This window comes from Aethalodelphis obliquidens, unplaced genomic scaffold (genome assembly GCF_003676395.1).
Source record: "Aethalodelphis obliquidens isolate GAN/ISIS:26980383/991018 unplaced genomic scaffold, ASM367639v1 scaffold9, whole genome shotgun sequence".
In the NCBI taxonomy this organism is placed as follows: domain Eukaryota; kingdom Metazoa; phylum Chordata; class Mammalia; order Artiodactyla; family Delphinidae; genus Aethalodelphis; species Aethalodelphis obliquidens.
Window position 1 is genome coordinate 45,140,471 of NW_020837953.1, and position 22,488 is coordinate 45,162,958.

The window sequence follows — 22,488 nt, forward strand, 5'->3', positions numbered from 1 at the left end:
ATACTGGAGTCGATGATGACAAAAATACGTCACAGCTTCAACATTAATAAAGTGATGTGTGCAGAAAGTGATATAAGTTATCTTGGAAGTGACCTTTGGCAGACTTCAGACTATCGATAGAATGTTGTGTGTATCGATTAGCATAACTGGGAACAAAATCAGTAACAGAATCTCACCGATCGGTGACTGTGGTGCTGAAACACCCAGGATTTCAACAACTACTCTATTTAGTTATAAGTGATAGACTCTGAATGTGGAATCCAACAGACAAAACAAATACCCCCAAGGTTCTACTCACAGGTCTGAGGAATGGCTTCTGGACCTGCTTGGTGAGGATATGGAACATGTCCACGGTTTCTGTCGCCAGGGCAAGATACGAGCGTGAAACGCGCTCATCCTGAGCGAGCTGGGACTGGCGGGCCTGCTGCTGATCCTGGGGAACAGTGAACAGATGCCAGACACATCTCAGTACAGTCAGCAGCTCAGCAAACGCCAAGTGTGAAGGAAAAATACAGTCAGCTCATAACTGGGGAAGTACAGAATACAGCCAACATACTTAGGGAATGATACAACAACCTGTACAGCAAACCTCCCAGATAACTGGGGTTTATTCCTTTTGCCATCGGATGTCTTAGGGCTTTGAATAAGGGGACCTTGGCACATGACTTAACTTACATGAGACTCAGTTTCCTCAATGATAAAAGAACTCACCATCAGCTTCTATGCAGGACGCAATAAATGATTCTTACATCCTGCCTGATACACGTGCTAATAAAGGATATTCACCTTCCTCAATAACAACGTCTGCGTAGTCATCGTTATTTTGAAAACCACAGGCGTGCTGCACTATCACACTGGCCTATAGGTTTCGCCACAACACCAAGGGCCTGTAGATTGCTCAGCTTTTGAATTTTGTCTCTCCACATCGGTTAGGCTGTCAACCTCTACAACTGTCAGCATGCTTGCCTCTGGTGCCATCCTCCTCCTTCTACTCTGCCATAGGCTGGGAAACAAGACAATAAAGTGTGTTTGACTCATGGGTAAAATAAGGTGGAATCTACTGAAGGCTCTGTGATAGACCAAATACAGAAACATCAGTACGGGCTTAAATTCCTACATCTGCTCAGAGGCCTGTTTACTTTACCTTGGGGGAGGGGAAACAGCTAGAACAGCTGATGTAGCCACACGAGTGCCCCCTGGGTAAGTGCCCGGTGGAGATCCCGCACCAGTGCTGGGTGACCTGCCCACCGCCCTTCGGTCAGGAACGAAAGGCTGAAGCAGGGAGGATGGAGGGAGAGCAAGGTGAGAACCACCTCAGTGTGTGTGTGGGTGTCACATTCATTCATCAATCGTGTGATCCAGCCCCTTCCATAGGCCAGGCCTCCTTTAGGTCCTGGAGATGAAGCACAGAACGTGACCAAGAAGGCTCCCTACCTCATGGAATTTAGACGCTAGTTAGGGAGATAAGCAATAAACAGACACCCACCCAGATACAGATAAGTCCAATAACGATGAAGAAAAATAAAGCCGGGCTGGGGTGGCTGGGGTGGCGGCAGGGTAAGAGTGTGCTGGGGCTGGGGTGCTAGTCTGGAAAGGGTGGTCAGGGAAGGCCTCTCTGAGGAGGTAACATTTAAGCAGGTATCTGAAGGAAGTGAGTCAGCAAGATCCAGGGGAAAAGCACTCAGGGCTCAGGGAACAGCAAGTGCAAAGGCCCTGCTGTTCGGTGGAAGATCAAGGAGGCGAGTGGGGGCAGGGTAGCATGAGCGAAGGGGAAGGGCGGGGCCGAGACTGCAGTGCCCTCCAGGCCCAGAGTGTGAGAATTCGGGAAGCCTGGAAGGTCTCTGAGCAGAGCAGGGATGAGAGGCTGACAGATTTTAACACCATCCTGCTGGAATGCACATGGGCAAGGGTGGAGGCTGAAACCAAATGGGGGGCTACTCCGGTAATGCAGGTTAAGAGATGGTAGTGAGCTGGAGGTGGGGGAAGAGGTCAGATAACAAACATACTTTAGGACAGAGCCCAGGGGCCTTTGCTGGGAGAGAGAGGAATCAAGGAAGACTCCAGAAGGTGCTGAGCCAGAGCAATGAGCAGAATGCGGTCGGCACTTCCTGTGACAGGGGGAAGAGGAGAGGAGATCTCCTCTGGAGAGGAGATCTGGGGGACGACATCAAGGGCTCAGTTTTGGACAAGTCAGGTTTGAGATCCTATTAGACCACTGGGCAGGGGCAGGTCAACAGCTGGTTATGTAAGCCTGAATCAGGAGTGAGCCGAGCTGGGGAGGCACATTTTGGAGTTGTTAGAATACAGACAGCTAAAGCCTTGGAATAGATGAGATCAGCTAGCAGTGATTTTCAACTGGGGGCATCAGGCCACGTGTGGGAATGTTTCCGGTTGCATGGTGACCCAGGGTCGGAGGGAAACATCACTGGCATTAAATGGGCACGAGCTAGAGATGCTAAAGGTCCTGCAGTGCCCGGGACCTTGTCCCATAGCAAAGAATTACTCTTACAGCAAAACTCCAACCAGCATCCTCACCGTGAAACACACGACCTAGGGAGCAAGTGTGTAGAGAGAAGAGAAGCCTGAGAGCTGAGCACCTGGGAGGACCAGGCGAGGAGGCAGGAGGCAGGAAGTGACTCCAAAGTCAAGCAGACCTGATTCTGAAGGAGCATTGTTTTAGGGATTATTTATGCCCTTTTCCATCTGTTGACCCAGAAAAATCAATAGTATCTGCTCAGTCGCCTCATAAACAAATGCTATTATTATAAGCACTGACTCTGGACGAGGTAATGTGCCACAGACCCGCATCCCAACATCGACAACGTAAGCTGGTCCAACATTAGCATCATGAGTGACATAAAGAGGTGTTACAGGAGTGGGGAGAAAGGTGAGACTTTGCAGCTCCACTGATGGGGCAGGTCAGCCGTGAGGGAGTATTTGGATAAGACGTCCCTCAAAGAATGGGTAAGATTTTAATACGTAAGAGTAGAATGTACAGCATTTTGGACAGTAGTGTCTCAAGGCAAACAAAGCAATAGGGGCTACACATCCTGAACACTTTCTCTGGGCTGGTCATGAACTACGTCCTCACCATCTGTCTCTCCTCACAACTTTCCCACAAGGCAAGAACTATCTCTGACTTACGGGCTAGGAAACAGCGAGGAAGAACTGTTAATGTGCGGCAGTGACAGTTCTCAAACCCAGGTCCCCTGGACCCCGAAGCTGGGGCTCTTGCAACTACAGCTCATCTGTTTCCCCGGCACGTTCTGCAAAGGCCGGGCGACTGGACCAGATTCGAGCTGACGGACTGTGACAAGGGGTAAGCATGGGAGGATGTCTTAGAGCCACCCTGGGGAGCCTCAGGCCTGGGGGTGACGCCGCCCCATGGGAAACGGAGAGCGGCAGGAGGAGGGTTTTGGAGGCACAGGAGCGAAACAGTGTAAGATGTGTTTAGAAATGCATATGAGGCTGGCGGGTAGGATGAACGCCATCGAAAGGCTGCCAGTACAGTGCCGAGGGAAAAGATGACGACCACTGCGCCACCTCATGAATACAATTAGAGGGGCTCAAGGAGCGTGGTGGCGTGGACACCGGAGAAATCCAGCATCCACGGACTCTGCGCAAAGCCCCCCCAGAAGGTTTAAGTTTGTAGTTGAAGCATGTTGGCTACAGTAAGACGTAAAATTCTCATCAAAGCTGCAGGAATACTTGGAATGAAAGCCTTCCCTAAGTGTGCTTCGACAGCCTACGTTTAAGAGAGTTTTGACTCCACAGCTTTGGAACAACCTCAGTACTATCTTCACCTCGAGAATGCTGCTGCAAGTAAAGAAAAAGCGGTCCTCCCAGCTTTCCGGAAAGCAGTTCTGATTTTGAACCTAACAAAACCAGGAGCAGAACTAAGCAATATATGAAGTCACCAATAGCTGCGAAGGGCCTAATAACTGACCGGGGAATCGTCTAAATGGTGGCAATCAATGTCAGGAGAGGGCAGTGTGCTGTCACTGGCACAGCAGGAATTTCTCATGGAACCTGGCAAAACAGACCTCTTTTCTGTTTATAACTGAACATAAAAACCAAGATGTACTGAGAGGAAAAACACCCCATCAGAGCCCTCCTGAGTCAGTCACACAGATGTCCAAAGAAGATCATGCGAACAAACCGAATTCCTGACTAGCAGGCAGAGTCCTAGAGATTTAGTTCCTAGTTACTTTCCTACATCTTAACATATTCCAACAATAAAAGCTCTTCTCCGAAACAGCCCTTGAAAGTTAAAGAGGCACAGAGAGTTTTCAGGACAAAGACTTCTCACCTCATTTCCTAACTTTAGGTCAAGTGTTTAAGGGTCCTCCTACCCCAAACCTGGGCTCTAACTTTACAGAAGCCCACAGGTGGGACGGTAACAAGTACCGACAAGTCTGTCGGACCTAAGCCTTCAGACCCAGATGCAGCCCCCACAGCAGGGCTCTGCCTGGGGCCAAGGCTGCTTCCCTGCGATGCTGTCCCATCACCTGGACCGTGTCCTCACCCGGGGCAGCTGGTCCCACTGTTCTTTGTTCTTCATCTCTTCTTGCACTTCGTGGATCCGCTTCAAAGACTCCAGGCTTTCATCGAGCAAAAATGTTGTGTCGTTTATCAGCATGTTTATATAGCGGACAAACTGCTTCCCGGAACTAAAAAGGCAATTACACGGTACATGGTCACACATTTCCCTGGAGCGGAGGTGCAGCTCTGGTGCTGCAGCCCCACATCTCCTGAGACCTTGTCATTCTTCTGTATTAATTGATAAGCTCATTCCACCGATGTGCTACAGCCACCCTGCACGGTTCCTGAGAGCCAAGTCCTAACATTCTAGAGTTCTGCGAGCAAATTCCCTTGGTAGCTCAAATATGGCAACAGTGGTGGTATTTACACCCTGGACGACCAGCAAATGCTGATTTTTCTCCCCCTCCAGAGAGTGGATTTACCAGCACTCCCCAGCTCATTCCCTCAATAATTTTAAGTAGAGAAAACACTCTTCCAGACTAGAAAAGAAAATATGCTTAAACTCCCCAACATATAAGGAAAGCACAAATACCCACATATAAGAGATAAGAGAACTTCCGATACAGTTCTTCTTTATTATAAAGAAAGACAGGTTGAAGAAAAAGTGGAAGCTGTAATACTGATAAAGTAGGATATTAACATACTTTATGGAAACAGAAGTTTCCAATCTCTGGAACTGTCCTGCATATCCTATTATAATGGAGGGACTTGCTGGTGAGCTGAGATGGCTTGGCCCACCTGTTAGACTCTGTATCTGCCAGATTAGTAGAGAAAAGAGGAGCTACACTTCAGGATCTACTGCTGGGTGACCAGAGGGCAGTGAGCCCATGCCGGGGGTGCGGGGAAGAGAAGTTCCTGTGAACAAGGGCAGAGGCCTGGATTTCAGTAACATGGCAAGTTCAGGATGAACTCTCCAGGCAGATGAAGCTGTGGGCCTGCCTGGTCTCCTAAGCTCATGCCAAGCTTTTTTTGCTGGAATGTAATTCTGATGACAAGAGCAGTTCATGGAGATAACTAAATTAAAGAGGTTACTCTGCAGAAAGGTGTCTAGCAAATGGCTACTCCACTGGTCATACTTATACTGTTGACTAGTAACTCAGTAAACAAGTGACAGCTAGGCTTGACCAAAGACTGAACATGGGCTGCAAAAGATCCAAGGAGATGGGATAAAATCTCTTCTGAAGAATAATTCAAGAGTTCAATATTTTCACCTACCTTTCTATTTGAAGCACTTTTCTTTTTAAAGTAACTTAGATGGAATTACTAATGTCCAGGTTTAAGTAGTCACCGAAATTTCAGGTTGGTAATGAAAAGCCCTTAATCAAGGTCTAGGGCCTCACTACAAAGAACGTCACTTCAAGTGACAGCCTTATCCTATCTGCTTCTGAATCTGAAGTTCTCCTTACATTTCTAACTCTAAAGCTTGGTATCATATTCAAGAGCACTGTAAGATCTCATTTCAGGCATTCTGCAAATTCATTTAATACTGTACTCAGGAAACACCAAAAAACACATCATTTCAGAATAGTTATAGATTCTTTCTCTACGTATACCATGCCCACAGTATCTTGAAAAATCTAAAGTTCAGCAATGTCTGTCAAGCACAGAGATTTAGATAACCCTACTCACATTTAGCAGTACCATCTGGAAAACTTAAGGGAGGCTGAGACCAAGCAAACAGTCAACAAGAACCCAGCTGTGAAAGTTTTTAAGCGGCCACTCCACCTGTGATTTGCAAGAGAGCAAGCTGTGACATTAGGGGCCCAATACTCACTTGAACTCCTCCATAAAGGTGCCATGGTGAGCTATATTTTGCCAAAGGCTTTTAAAAATGGTGCTAATATGATAGCGAATGGTGAACTTGTCATAGAACTCGCTGGTGGCTCCGGTATGCTCAACATCTAAAGAAGAAAGACAAGGGACTGAAGCATATGTACTTTCTTCCCTTTCTAAAAGCAGTTATTGCTGCTACAATGTCATTGAATGAATAATACAAATCTGCAAAATCACACATGTGATAAAATCTTGTCTATATCTCACATGGAAGGCAGAAGAGAAATTACGAGGTGGTTTTGAAGACAAAAGTTTCACAACCAAGGTCTGGCAATGACACAATAACAAAAGGAACTGGGCTGGGAAAATAGCTTGGCAACACCCATGACCAGAATCTGAATTCTCATAACTCCCCCAATTTTCTTACTAATTTATAGAAATTCCATAGAACTTTAAATGAGTATCCCTGAGCAGGAAAAAAATTGGGTTAAGTTTTATTAAGGGCCACATACCTACTTAATGTGACTATTATTTTAACTACTTTTGTATAATTGATGTTCTAAAAGTAGAGAAAAGCATAGTAAATCTCTATGTACTCATCATTCATTTACCAATTACCATCATCCATGTATCTTTTTACATGGAACAAAGATCAAACTTAGTTATCCAAAAGACAAACAGCTTAAGCATGAGAAATTCCTGAATTCATGACAAATCTTAAAAAGAAGGAAAACTGTCAGGTAAAGACAGTACGACTCAAAGAAAAGATAAAAGGCACCCTATAAATGCTGGTGGGGATGAACAGACAATTTTACAAAATGTATCACCAAGCCATCAGTATGCCCATCTTTCTGACCCACCAATTCTATTCAAGAAAACACATGTTCAAAGACTGATCTCCAAGGATACTCATTAAAGTACTATTTATATGAAAAGAATATAAATAATCCAAGTGCCCAACAGAGAACCCAAAAAGGTATTTGTGATATATTAAGTGAAAACCATAGGCTACCAAACAAAATATACAGTTTGGGTCCAATCATATTAAAAAATACACACACACTCACACACATGATGTACAAATTGACTCGAAAGATACAGAGCAAAATGTTAACAGATTCTCTCTGAGTGCAGAGATTATCAATGATTTTTATTTTCTCTTTTGCTATTTTCTATATTTGCCAATGAACAGTTTCTTGGGATTAAAAAGGAAAGTAGTTATTTAAAGATAAAAGGAATAAGCTAAGACCTACGGTAAAAAGATCTAAAAGCACTTACATATATTCATTAGGTCAACCTTTCTTTAAGCTGAACTAAGTGTCATTTTATTAACTGTATAAAAATGTGAACTAAAGCATGGAGGGCTGATTCAGCAGAGTCCACAGGAGAAGAACACCGGGGGCTGACAAAGCCTGGTCAAGGCTCTAAATGGCTCATAACACCTGTACTGTATCCTGAACAGAGCAGAGGCTAAGTAATGACCGTTAACTTACTACCCATCAATATACATCTCTCCCAACATTAAAAGAAAATTCATTCCTAATGTTCCCTCAAACTGCATCAGCCCAAGTTCTAATTCTCAAGTCCTAGTTCTGAGAGGCCTGCAATGAACTGTCCCTGGTAGTTGCTCCCCCGTCATGAGTCTTCTGGCTTGATTCACTAGGCTGCTCAGGCTTCAGGGCCTTTACACTTGCTGTCCTCACTGTCTGCACACTGTGGCTGAGATCTGCTTATTGTCCCCTCTTGGGTCTCATTTTCAACATTACTCCAAAGTCATCTCCTCAGAGACCTCCCCTGACTATGCTTCTTAAAGCAGCACCAGGCCTTCCTCTCACACTCACTCTCTGGAATTACCTCATTTATGGGTTCAGTGTCTGTCTCCCAGCTAGGGTGCCTGACTGGTGATGGCGGGGATTTGGGGTCCTCACCGCTAGGCCCTGGCAGCAACACCAAAGCTGACCCGCAGTAGGAGCTCCGTACGTATTTGTTGAATTAGAGATCGAATCTACTTGGGCTAACGCTGGCTTTGCTGATTCAGATCAGCGTGGGGAAGAGAACAGTCTTGAAGGTAAGTCTTGGTTATCAGTGTTCTTCCTGGTTCTGAGTAGCCAAGTTTTGAGAGCTGGTCCTTAAGGCACTGACTGCTGTGGTACAAATAAAATACTCTTATTTTTGAAACTCAGTTTTATTTTTGGAACAAACATTTGATCTTAAGTATTGTCTAAGCTAGAATACCCTCTCTGGGGTGTAAAAGAGGAGACTGTTCCAGAGATCAATCTCTAATTCGTGTCTGAGAGTCAGCCGTGCTCAGGAGCCAGGACCTCAGTCAGCAGGACTTAACATGGATTTGATGGACACGTGGGGAGTGTCCACCACGCCCGTGGCAGGGCTCCCTTGGCGCAGGGCCCGTGGTAACTGGAGGAGCACCTGTGCTAATGCCCGGCTGCTGAGGCCGCTGCCACTCACTGGCTGTTTACCTTCAGCAAGCTTCTTGACCTTTCTAAGCTGCAGTTTCCTCATTCGTAAAATGGAGATATTTATAGCACCCATCTTGAGGACTGCCGTGTGGATTTAGTGAAAGGATTAGTAAATGTTCAATAAGCAGTGGCTATTATTAGCATGGGTATCATCTAATACCCATGGACCACCACAGAGGTGGCCCAGGGCCAGAGGGCACACTGCTTGGTGGCAAGGGGGAAAGGAAAAACAACACCCGCCCACCAGCTCCTGGAATCTTACCGGTGGGGGGCCCCCCAGGCCCAGCACTGGTCTCACAGGCAAGAGGCCCAGCCCTGTTCTTTATACCAGAGCCACAGTGACAGGCCCAGGGCACTATCTGAGTACAAAATCCACTTAACTAAAAATTTTTTTTTTTAATACTAACAATGCATGTTTATTGTAGAATAATTAAGATGTTCAGATAATTTTAAAAAAACACCACAAACTACCCACAGTTCTACCATTCATAAATAACCAATTCACTGTTAATATTTTGGCGTATACTCTCCCATACTTTTTTCTGTAATATATACGTGTACCAAAATGTGGTCATACTTGACATATTGTTCCATTACATGGCATTTTCTTTACTTTTTATTACTTAACCACGTACTGTAAATAACACACTATTTTTCATGGTTCCCATAGACCCACCGTATGGATACACTATAATTTACTTAACTGACCCACAATTGGCAGGAATTTAGGTTGTTTTTAATACTCTCACTGTACCGCATTATAAATACTAACACAGTGAACGCTGTTATAAACATTTATAGACATTTATATTTATTCCCACAGAATCGATTACTATGAATGAAATTTACATGTAAGAGGGTGTACTCATTATTTAGCTGCTGTCTCTCAGCCCCAAATCCACCAATTTTTTTTTTAAAAGACATTTATTTATTTATTTCTTTGGTCGCGCCAGGTCTTAGTTGCAGCACTGGACTCCTTAGTTGCGGCATGTAACTCTTAGGTGCGGCATGCACGTGGGATCTAGTTCCCTGACCAGGGATCGAACCTGGACCCTTGCATTGGGAGGACGGAGTCTTAACCACTGGGCCACCAGGGAGGTCCCCCCAAATCCACCCTTTATACTTGGCTTTGTGATACTGACGCTGGGACTCTTAAGTTTCCCTTTGCCGGCTGGCCCCCTGTTAGGCTCGCCAACAGGAGGCGCTGCAGGGGAGCTGGAAAACTGAAGAAGGGACTTGGACCTCTGTTGGCTTGCTGCTCCCATCATGGACTCTCCAGCCCAGCAGCAGCAGCTGGCTTGTTTCCAGCTTTGTTCCACACTCGCAGGACCAGGAATCCCACATGCCCTCAGAGACACCAGCACCAGCTGGCCAGCATGCTTCCTCAGGCCTGGGTCCCAGTTCTGTCTAAGCACTAATTTGAGGCACTAGAATCCCATAACCCCAGCCTTTTCCCTTGGTTCCCCCAGTCCTAGGGACAGATGATGGCTGCTCCCTGCACCGACAATCTGTACTACCCCAGTGTTCCTTATTTGCCTTTTCTGTCTTCCACTACCTATTTCACCAGTTCCTTATGTTAAATTCTCTCTCTTAAACTAACCAGCAGGTTATCCTAACTGGGCCTTGACTGATATGGAAGATAAAAGGCTTTGGTGTGGACTGCCAATTTGCCTTCCAGAAAGGCTTTACCAATTTACATTCTTAAGAGAGTTTCATAGCACTAATTCTACACACGAGCTACAGAGGAGATGAAACAGACTTGCAGGTTCGTTTATTTCCCTACAACCATATTAGCACTAGGTATTCCCATCTTAAAAATAAATTTAACAGGTGAAAAGAGGTAGTACCTCATCATTATTTTAAGAAATGCAGAATTACCTTCAATTCAGGTAAGCCTGACAGGTGCAAGAGACCATACAAGGTCCCGTCCTGTACACGGGTGATGTACCACTTGTACCTGGAATGGCCCGTGGTCCTCTCCTACCAGGGCTGAGAGGTAAGAGAAGGACAGAAGAGCCAAGCGGGGGCCTTTTACCCAGGAGTGTTCTGCTGTTGCCAAGGTGAGCATGTTAACAAAACTTCAAGAGGCCTGCATACTTGTTTAGGTTTAAGAGGATAGGCAGGCTTGGGGAAGGAGAGAATCTCCTAGTAGGTGACATAAGATAATAGTGACAAAGGGGAAAGGAGGTAGACAGGTTCTTGAGCCTCAGAAGCACACACAGAGAGATGTCAGCACCAGCCCAAAACAAGCAGGAGCAGGTCTTGGTCTACAGGGAAGGGGTGGTTGTCACTGAACACAGAGGAATCCTCAAACCGCTGCTGCCGCCGTGAACAACAATGGACTGTGCTCCGGGAGGCTAGTGTTTCTTCTAAGAGCATGGCGAGTACATTCTGTTAAATGGGTGCTCAGAACGTGCTAGGTTCAATAGAAGATAAGAAGACAGACAAGGGCTTCCCTGATGGCGCAGTGGTTAAGAATCCACCTGCCAATGCAGGGGACACAGGTTCGAGCCCTGGTCCGGGAAGATCCCACATGCCGTGGAACCACTAAGCCCACGTGCCACAACTACTGAGCCCGCACGATCCACAACTACTGAGCCCACAAGCCACAACTACTGAGCCCACATGCCACAACTACTGAAATCCGTGTGCCTAAAGTTTGTGCTCCGCAACAAGAGAAGCCACTGCAATGAGAAGCCCGCACACCACAATGAAGAGTAGCCCCCGCTTGCCGCAGCTAGAGAAAGCCTGCACGCAGCAACGAACACCCAACACAGCCAAAAATAAATAAATAAATAAATAAATAAAAAGAAGACAGACAACACACTTCCTTTCCTGAGAAACATACAAACTGGAGGGAAAATGTTCCATCTGTATAATCCTGTGCCTTTGGTAGAGAACAGGTGAATGCGTCCCCTAAGTAATGGGCTTTATGAAAACACATTTGCAGTTCAAAAGCCAAATTAAAAATGAAAATTTGGAATACAATTCAACCAGAAGAGGAAGACCTCCTTGCAGAGTGCCTGATACATTCTCAATTTTGTTCACCAGTGTCGCCTAGCACCTAGAACAGTGCCTGGCAAATAGCAGGCATTGGATGAATGTACAGAATTAGTCAATGAGTGACTCTCAGAGATCCTGATTCTGTCGGTTTGAGTGGGATCTCCAAGAATAAGCATTTTTAACAAGCTACTGGTTTTACCCAGTTTTGAAACTCTGGGTTATAGGACGGTGTTGCGAAACTAATGTTGTAAGTTAAAAGCTAAAATGACCCAGGTAGTTTCAGATAAAAACACCAACTTGATCTCAGTGTTACCCATCTGACTTTCAATGGATCTCACTGAATCATCAGGGACTAGTATATAGAGTGGTCAGTGTAATATTTCCACAACTCAGGGGAAAAATAACCAACAGTTTATGCTCTGCTGGCAGTGTATTAGTGGGTCATACTTAAGCCGATGTCAGAATATTAGGTAACAGGTTTAGAACAACTTCAACCACTGGCTTTAGACGACCTTGCCCACCTGTACACATCAGGAACCTACCTGTATAAAACTTCATCAGGGAAGGGACCAACAGCTTGGTGGAGAGAGGATGGTTCTCAATCATTTCAAAAAACTTCTGGGTCCGTGGCTGAACAGCAGGGTTAGTCATAAACATGACTTCTACGAGTTTGGCCACCAGATATGGATTTCGGATGTAGTTCTGGTTACACAACATCACAACGAGGAACATCACAATATCCTGAGTACAGGGCTCATAAAGCACCTGAGGAGAGTATCTGAAGAGAGGTGAGAGGAACAGGTAGTAAAGCTCTGAGAAAACACGGGTGGATGCTGGTGTCATTAGGCAAGGAAGGGGACGAATAGGTCTAGGAGCCAGGACACGGAATTCCCTTTAACTTGCTGAGTTTAAGGTGACTATCCCCATTACAACTAGGTAGATTTAAAACCCATTGTGTCTATTGGCCATAGCATGTTATATTAACTTATGTTTTAGAAAATAAACCAAAGGTATGATTAAATCATAGGTGAATTTTACAAAAGATCTTCACGACCAAAAAGACTTTAAAAAATATTTTGATGGAGCTGTTTTCATTTTTTCAAAGTTCAAATATTGGTTGTACACTCAACATATTTCTTTGTAAGCATTCTCTAATTTTACAATTGAGAAAAATTTTGGTACAAAATATAGAGGTGGGTATTTCTGGCTTTTGAATGTTCACTCAGATATTTATAAACGGTTTTCTCCTTGTTTCTCAGACACACAATTCGACTCACTTTTCACAGAGCACATTATTACCAGCACTGTTAATCCTCCTCTGTCTTGAGTTATTACTGGAATTGGCTGGATGCCACAGCCGGATTTATTTTTCCAGTCTCCAGGCAGCATTCGGTTAAAGCAGTGGCATAAGATGGAGGTTCATAATATAATGTACATATTAAATATAAACACATATTAGAACTATGTAATATGGGAATGGGACTTACTGTACAATAAAAAATAAAAATTCAGCAACATCTTCTACATAAAACTCAGGCAATGCTGCAAATACCTTGGGGACATCTGCACTTAAAGGCAGCGTGATGCTGTCAAAGAGAAGAAGTACAGGTTACAAAATGAAATCATGACACATCAGACTACAAGGAATATTATACTACCAACACAAGTAAGTGTTTCACTTGGAAAAAGCTCTCATTCTATAACAGAACTATGTAAAAAGTGCACAGGCAAAGAAACTACAACCAGAAATGAACAGGGAATAATGAAGACAGGGATAGGCTAGGGTGGACGTGAAACATTTTCATTTTTCCTTTTCTTGATTTTTATTTATTGCATTAAGATTAATGCAATAAATGTGAAGGAAATAAAAGGGTCATGTTTGGTCATTTTATGGAACTCAAACTGTTTGAGACAACAGAGCTACACATGTACTTTAAATACTATTGGGTTGGCCAAAAAGTGCCTTCGGTTTTTAAGTAAAAATAAAAGACACATTTTTCATTTTCACCAAGAACTTTATTGAACAACGTCTTCACCACTACCTTCTGCCATTTTTCAGGCAACTTCATAATTCCATCTTCCCAAAACTTTTTATCTTTTTGAGCAAAGAACTGTTCCAGGTGCCTTTTACAGTCTTCCAGGGAATTGAAATTTTTTCCATTAAGAGAATTTTGTAAAGACCGAAATAAATTCAAATCCAGAGGTGCAATGTCTGGTGAATACGGCAGATGAATCAGAACTTCCCAGCCAAGCTGTAACAGTTTTTGTCTGGTCATCAAAGAAACATGCGGTCTTGCATTATCCTGATGGAAGATTATGCGTTTTCTGTTGACTAATTCCGCACGTTTTTTGTTGAGTGCTGCTTTCAGTTGATCTAACTGGGAGCAGTACTTGTTGGAATTAATCGTTTGGTTTTCCAGAAGGAGCTCATGATAGAGGACTCCCTTCCAGTCCCACCATATACACAACATCACCTTCTTTGGATGAAGACCGGCCTTTGGTGTAGTTGGTGGTGGTCCATTTTGCTTCCCCACGATCTCTTCCATTCCACATTACTGCACAGTATCCACTTTTCATTGCCCGTCACAATTTGTTTTAAAAACGGAACATTTTCATTACGTTTAAGTAGAGAATGGCATTCGGAAATACAGTCAAGAAGGTTTTTTTTGCTTAACTTATGTGGAATCCAAACATCAAAGCAATTAACATAACCAAGTTGGTGCAAATGATTTCCAACGCTTGATTTGGATATTTTGAGTATGCGGCTATCTCCCACGTGGTATAACATTGATTGTTCTCAGTTAATGTCTTGATTTGATCTCTATCAACTTCAACTGGTCTATCCGACCGGGAGTGTCATCCAGTGAGAAATCTCCAGCACGAATCTTCGCAAACCACTTCTGACAACATTCGATCAGTCACAGCACCTTCTCCATACACTGCACAAATCTTTTTTTGCGTTTCAGCTGCGTTTTTACCTTTCTTGAAATAATAAAGCATGATATGCTGAAAATGTGACTTTTTTCCTTCCATCTTCAATATTAAAATGGCTACACAAAAATTCACCAATTCTGATGTCTTTTTTTAAATGCACGCTGATATGACAGCTGTCACATACAACCTAACAAAATTGTTTCGAATGAAGTTAAAGACAACTAAGTGCTACTAGAGCCATCTTACGGAAAAAACTGAACGAACCTTTTGGCCAACCCAATATTTTCCACTCCTGCAGGGGGCTTGGGCCAACCTCACCAACATTGGTGATCCTGAGATTTCATAATAACCATAAAATAATAACAAATAAAACAAAAATGGCTGCCTGGAGGAGCTGTCCAGGTGATGATAAAGAGATCAAGAATGTTCTCAGCTCATTCTCTGAATTCGCTAGGGATTTGCCTGGACCCAGTGTCTAGGGGGACCTAATATCCTGTTAACTCCAGCGTTTAGCTTCCAATTTCCTTTTCTATCAATCAAAGATTTTATAGCCAATTTTCCAAGAATGTAAAATGGGAAACAGTCTCTTCAGCAAGCGATGCTGGGAAAGTTGGAGAGCTGCATGTAAATCAATGAAATTAGAACACTCCCTCACTCCATGAAAAAAAATAAACTCAAAATGTCTTAAAGACCTAAACATAAGACATGACACCATAAAATCCTAGAAGAGAGCATAGGCAAAGCATTCTCTGATATAAATCATACCAATGTTTTCTTAGGTCAGTCTCCCAAGGCAATAGAAATAAAAACAAAAATAAACAAATGGGACCTAATCAAATTTACAAGCTTTTGCACAGCAAAGGAAACCATAAAAATCAAATGAAAAGACAACCTATGGAATGGGAGAAAAGTATCTGCAAGTGATGTGACAGACAAGGGCTTAATCTCCAAAATATACAAACTCATACAACTCAACAACAAAAAAAATCAAACAACACAATTGAAAAATGGGCAGAAGACCTTAATAGACACTTCTCCAAAGAAGACATACAGATGGCCAGTAGGCACATGAAAAGATGTTCATCATTGCTAATTATTAGAGAAATGCAAATCAAAACTACAATGAGGTACCACCTCACAAAGGTCAGAATGGCCATCATGAAAAAGTCTACAAATAACAAATGCTGGAGAGGGTGTAAAGAAAAGGGAACCCTCCTACGCTGTTGGTGGGAATGTAAGTTGGTGCAGTCACTGTGGATAACAGTATGAAGATTCCTCAAAAAACTAAAAATAGAATCACCATATGATCCAGCAATCCCACTCCTGGGCATATACCTGGACAAAACTATAATTCAAAAAGATACATGCACCCCTACGTTCACAGCAGCACTATTCACAATAGCCAAGTCATGGAAAAAACCTAAATGTTCATTGACAGATGAATGGATAAAGAAGATGTGGTACATATATATACAATGGAATACTATTTAGCCATAAAAAAGAACAAAATAATGCCATTTGCAGCAACATGGATGCAACTAGAGATTATCATGTTAAGTGAAGGAAGTCAGAAAGAGAAAGACAAATACCATATGGTATCACTCATACGTGGAATCTAAAACATGGCACAAATGAACCCATCTACAAAACAGAAACAGACTCACTGGCATAGAGAACAGACTTGTGGTTGCCAAGGGGGAGGGGGGTGGGGGAAGGAAGGATTGGGAGTGTGGGATTAGCAGATGTAAACTATTAAATATAGGATGGATAAACAACAAGGTCCTACTGTATAAACACAGGGAACTATATTCACTATCCTGTGATAAACCATAATGGAAAAGAATATTAAAAAAGAAAAGAATGTCTATATATGAGTAACTGAGTCACTTTGCTGTATAGCAGAGACTGGCACAACACTGTAAATCAACTCTACTTCAATTAAAAAAAATAAAGAAAAGCGAGGCTTCCCTGGTGGCGCAGTGGATAAGAATCCGCCTGCCAATGCAGGGGACACGGGTTCGAGCCCTGGTCCAGGACGATCCCACATGCCACAGAGCAACTAAGTCCGTGTGTCACAACCACTGAGCCTGCGAGCCACAACTACTGAGCCCACATGCCACAACTACTGAAACCCGCGCGCCTAGAGCCTGTGCTCCACAAGAGAAGCCACTTCAATGAGAAGCCCGTGCACCGCAACGAAGAGTAGCCCCCTCTCGTGGCAACTAGAGAAAGCCTGCGTGCAGCAACGAAGACCCAATGCAGCCAAAATTAACTAACTAAATAAATAAATAAAAGCAAAAACAAAAAAACCCCCAGAACAACAACAAAAAACCCTGAAGATTTTATAGCCAATTTTTAAAAAGCACTATGTCAAAATTAATAATTTAATAGGTGTTGACAGTCCCTTATTACTGTAACTAATTCCAAGGAAAATATTTACTTACTTATTTATTTTTTTCCCCAGGCCGCGCCATGCGGCATGTGGGGATCTTAGTTTCCCAACCAGGGGTCGAACCCATGCCCCCTGCATTGGGAGTGTGGAATTTTAACCACTGGACTGCCAGGGAAGTCCCCGAAAATATTTATTAATACTACTACTTTCGGGCTTCCCTAGTGGTGCAGTGGTTGAGAGTCCGCCTGCCGATGCAGGGGACGCGGGTTCGTGCCCCGGTCCGGGAAGATCCCACATGCCGCGGAGCGGCTGGGCCCGTTAGCTGTGGCCACTGAGCCTGCGTGTCCAGAGCCTGTGCTCCGCAACGGGAGAGGCCATAACGGTGAGAGGCCCGCGCAACAACAACAACAACAACAAAAATTACTACTTTCTATATAAGTACAACCTGGAAATGAATTCTTAATAACGTAAGGGTCTTGTCTTAGGTATTGGCTTTGAAGAACAATAAAGACAACACAGCCTGGGGAGTGCAGCCGGCGTGAAGAGGACAGAGCACACTCACTCGGGATAGGCAGGGTCCAGGATGCGGAGCAGCAGCTGAATGAGAAGGCCGTAAAAATTCAGACATCTTCTCAGGAAGCTCTCGTCAAGTAAACCAGCATCAGCACAGGCCTTGCATCGTACCAGTTTCTGCGGAAGCAGGTATGTCCCCACCCATAGATTAATTAGTTGGTGGCTAAGTACCTGCAGCGTGATTGGGCAGGGAATGGGCAAGGAGATGGGAAACCTAGGCTCTAGAGCTTCAAGAGCTTCCTTGCTAACTGCCTGTAAGATGCTGGTCATGTCTCAAGAGCTTTCTCTTTCTCTGTTCTAAGAGAAAGAAAAGGCATGCCATGCGAATCACTGGGCACAGAACCTAGCACACAGTTAGTGCTGAAAAAGGTTAGGCTGTCACTGCCATATTCAAATAACCTGATGGGGGAGGCCCTTCGGAAGTCAGGGATGGTTACTGAGAAGAGCCAGACAAATCCGCATCTCAGTGCCAGGTCAGCATTGAGCTGAAAAGCTGCTCTTGGGCAAAATGCTTGTCCACCAAGGGTATGATACCCCTCCAGAGTATCGCTGTGAGTTTAAACACACACGTGAGCACACATTGCATATAAACAGTTTATAGGCTTCTTGAAACCTATCTCTGGAGTGCTTAGGGGGTCTATAGACCCCAGAAAAGAGCCCCCAGCTTTTTCAGCATCTCAAAGAGGTCTACTGTATAGATAGATAAAACTGAAATCTTAACTTGTACCAGAAATCTAAGTCAGGTAAAATGTCTACACATCATCCTACTAATCAAGAAAAAACACGACCAGCTAACACTCAGCTTTGTAATGTGAACATAAAAATGCATAAATGAAAAATGCATAAATTTGCTGTCTGTGCTTCCCTTGTACAACCTTAGCTAGCATTTGTTCCCAGCTATGTCTCATAAGCAGAAATCTTCCCATCTGCAGTTAGGTTCTATACGATGGATCATTTTCAATTAAACGAACAATGAGGGGCAAAGCAAAGAGATCTTTCCACTACCACAAATCCACTTTGTCAAACATCATGAAAATGCGTGGCTGGACAAACTGGAGTTGTGTGTGTTTTGAGGTGCGGGGGCGAGGGTTAGCAGATGGGGAGGATCTTGCACAAGGCAAGGAAAGGGAGGTGATGTTCAACTGAGGATGATAAAATCCATTAAGAATTCATATTGTCATTGGCATAGGCATAGGCATTTTCTATCCTGAGATTTAAATATACATAGAAACTATCCACAAGTTTTTAAATGTACCATTTTTATCTTGGGGGGAAGAGAATAATGAGAAAAACTGAAGACATTAAACTGCTCATTCAAGGCGCATATTCTGGTGGGAAAATTACCATTATGAGGCTGGTGTATAATTATCCCAATTAATGATACAAACCTTAAGCTGAGTTTTGCAGCGCTTCAGCATTTCACGGTGTCTAGCTGCCAGTGGGGAGTCTTTCCATTGGCTTTCATTGTTTTTCAAATCTTCCACAGTTCTGAAATTGAAGACTAACAGTCAAATGAAAGAAGACACAGAGATCCATCACCCACCTTATCTGTTCATTTTCACCATGTTACTGACTCTCAGACACATGTTCCCTCTCTCCCCCCATGTCAGCATCACCAAACTCAGTGGCAAGTTATGGCTAAATTGGCAGTATTTTTCTTTCTTACTGATTCCCAACAAAACGATGTCTTAAAGTGGATGGCATTTTAGATTTGATGAAATACAGGAATCATTACTTTTGGAAGGAAATACATTGTTCCCTGTTTTTCTGGGAGGGAGAAAATGCAAGGTTACTATGCCTATTCAATTACCCAAAACAAAAGGCTACTTTACTAAGGACACTTTTCCTTCTGCTTGGAATGCTCTTCTCTGAGGTTACCTTTGCGACTTGCTCCTTCACTCCCTTCAGGTATCTCCTCAAATATCACCTGTCAGACAGGTAAAGCCTTCCCTGATCATGTAATATGCTGCATATTTTAAAGACTGGCTCACTTAACACTATGTCAACCCTTTCTATCAAAACATTGTGTAGGAAACTAGGGGGCAATAACTTCTTTAAAAGTACATTTCCTAGCGACTTCCCTGGTGGTGCAGCGGTTAAAAATCTGCCTACCAATGCAGGGGACACAGGTTCGAGCCCTGGTCCGGAAAGATCCCACATGCCGTGGAGCAGCTAAGCCCGTGTGCCACAACTACTGACAGCTAAGCCCGTGTGCCACAACTACTGAGCCTGCTCTCTAGAACCCGCGAGCCACAACTACTGAGCCTGCGTGCCACAACTACTGAAGCCCACGCACCTAGAGGCCTGTGCTCTGCAATAAGAGAAGTCACCACAATGAGAAGCCCGTGCACGACAACGAAGAGCAGCCCCCGCTCGTCGCAACTAGAGAAAGCCCGTGCGCAGCAACGAAGGCCCAACACAGCCAAAGATAAATTAATTAAATAAATAAATTAAACAAAAACAAAAACTACATTTCCTTGATTCCCTTGCTGCCAGCATTTCTGCACATGACCTAGCTTCCACCAAGAGGTGAGCCCTCACTGAAGGCAGAAGTGAATATAGTGAAGTGACAGCCACACGGTTCTTCTGGAAGCACAGTGTTGACGGGTTTTGCTTGAAGCACTGGCAGAGGCTGAACCCTGAAGCAGCTTCTTCCTGCCAGGCCAGGTTCGAAGAAGAGCTCTGGGAGTCCTCTTTTCCAGGCGTGCCAGTGATTCAATAAACCAAATAGTAGCCTTAATTATCCTCTTGCTGCTTATCTCAGATGAAGTGGATTCCTCTGTCTACAACTGGAACATGAATAATGGTAGACAGAATAATGCTCCGCCCCACCGCTCCACAGGAAGATGTCACAGCTTAATCCCCAGAACCTGTGAATATGTTACCTTACATGGCAAAAGGAAACTTGCAGATGTGATTAAGGGTATGGAGTCTAAGATAGGCCTATATGTCTGGGTGGGCCCAATGTCATCTCAGCGTCCTTCTAAGAGAAAGAGGGAGTCAGAGTAAGAGAAAGAGTTGTGGCAAGTGAAGCAGAGATCAGAGGGAGGGAGAGCTGAAGATGCGATGGTCCTGATTTTGAAAAGAGAGGAAGGGGGCTGTGAACCAAGGAATGTAGGGGGTCTCCAGCAGCTGGAACAGGCAGAGAAAGAGATCCTTCCCTAGAGCCTCAGAAGGAATGCAGCCTTGATTTTAGGACTTCTGACCACCAGAACCCTAAGGTAATAATTTTTGTTGTTTTAACTCACGAAGGTTGTGGTAATCTGTTGCAGTAGCAAAAGGAAACTAACATAACGACCTATATGCTTATTGGCAAGAAGAGGTTACAGGTAACAGGCCCTTCAGAAAAATGGGCCTTTGGGATTAGTTCTTCGACTGGGCTGGTTTGAAAGTGGTGAAGGGGACTTCCAGTGGTCCAGTGGGTAAGACTCCACGCTCCCAATGCATGGGGCCTGGGTTCGATCCGTGGTTGGGGAACTAGATCCCGCATGCCGCAACTAAGATCCTGTGTGCCACAACTAAGACCCGGTGCAGCCAAAATAAATAAATAAAAATAAATACTTAAAAAAAAAAAAAAAAAAGAAAGCGGTGAAGATTCAGTTAGCATGTGAGAGCATAAAACTGGTAGCCCAGGTTCTCAGTGGAAAAACAGCTGCATAAACGATCACCAGTGACCTCCTGGAGTGAAGAGATGGTGTGGCTACTTGTAACTATGCTGGAAAGCTCACAGAAGAAAATGACAGGCTCCAGATTTCAAAATCTCGCCTCAAGAACAAGCCAGTGAGTCAGGGAGTTTCTAAGACGACCATAAAGAAGCAGAGTCTGGTCCTATAAAGCACCAAGTTATAACATAGACTGAATCCATAACCTCACTGGATCTCTTTATCTAAATGTCAGAGCAAAGACTGGGACTCCAAGAATTCAAATGGAGGAGTTCAGGAAAACCAAAGTACCCAAAGCCCTAAATCCCCTGAGCCTCGTTTGACAGCAGAAGCAGCTCCTGCAGTGATTGTAGCTCAGATGGTCAAATTGCAGGATGATGCCAATTTCCCTTAGGTCCCAACCCATCATACATCATTGCTTCCAGAACCGAAACTGGAGTGAGATCAATCACTGTCCTTATGGGCTAATTACAAAGCCATATGCAGGAAAAGCACACATTTGAAGAAAAAAGAAAGACCAAGATTTGCTAATATGTTATATTAGCTTCCTATTGCTGCTGTAACAAATCATCACAAACTTACTGGCTTGCAGCAACACAATTATAGTCTTAGAGTTCCAGAGGTCAGGAGCCTAAAAATGGGTCAGCAGGGGATGCATTCCTTCTGGAGGCTCTAGGGAGTGTTTCCTTGCCCTTTCCAGCTTCTAGAGGGAGCCTGCATTCCTTGGCTTGTGGACCCACATCACTCTGATGTCTGCTTCTGTCATCACATTTCCTTTCTCACTCTGACCTTCTTGCCTCCCTCTTAAAAGGACCCTTGTGATACATTGGGTCCACCCAGATAATCTAGGAAAACCTCGCCATCTCAAGATCCTACAATTAATCACATCTGCGAAGTCTCTTTTACCATGTAAGGTAACACATTCACAAGTTCTGGGCACTAGGACATGAACATCTTTGCTGCACCACTATTCTACCTACTATGTATGTAGTGAAGAAATGTGGCAGTATGTGTGGAACAGATTCTGAAGATGCTGGATCACCAAGAAAGGAACATGCTAACACACTCCTAAGTGGGGATAAATTCATTGACATGAATACAACGACCAGAGTCTCTGGATTCAACCTTATCC

The 22,488-nt window shown here is 44.0% G+C and overlaps 1 protein-coding gene across 3 annotated transcripts in view; it reads right to left on the reverse strand.

Moving 5' to 3' along the window:
• Positions 1–22,488, reverse strand: part of UBE4B (ubiquitination factor E4B) — a 111,562-nt gene that overhangs the window by 13,380 nt on the left and 75,694 nt on the right. For all 3 annotated transcript variants that reach the window (XM_027110246.1, XM_027110248.1, XM_027110247.1), the window contains 7 exons: positions 19,083–19,182; positions 17,684–17,811; positions 13,283–13,381; positions 12,338–12,573; positions 6,317–6,443; positions 4,526–4,670; positions 299–433 (listed from right to left, as the gene is read on the reverse strand). In XM_027110246.1, the coding sequence (XP_026966047.1) occupies positions 299–433; positions 4,526–4,670; positions 6,317–6,443; positions 12,338–12,573; positions 13,283–13,381; positions 17,684–17,811; positions 19,083–19,182 (970 nt within the window). The remainder of the gene's footprint in view (positions 1–298; positions 434–4,525; positions 4,671–6,316; positions 6,444–12,337; positions 12,574–13,282; positions 13,382–17,683; positions 17,812–19,082; positions 19,183–22,488) is intronic.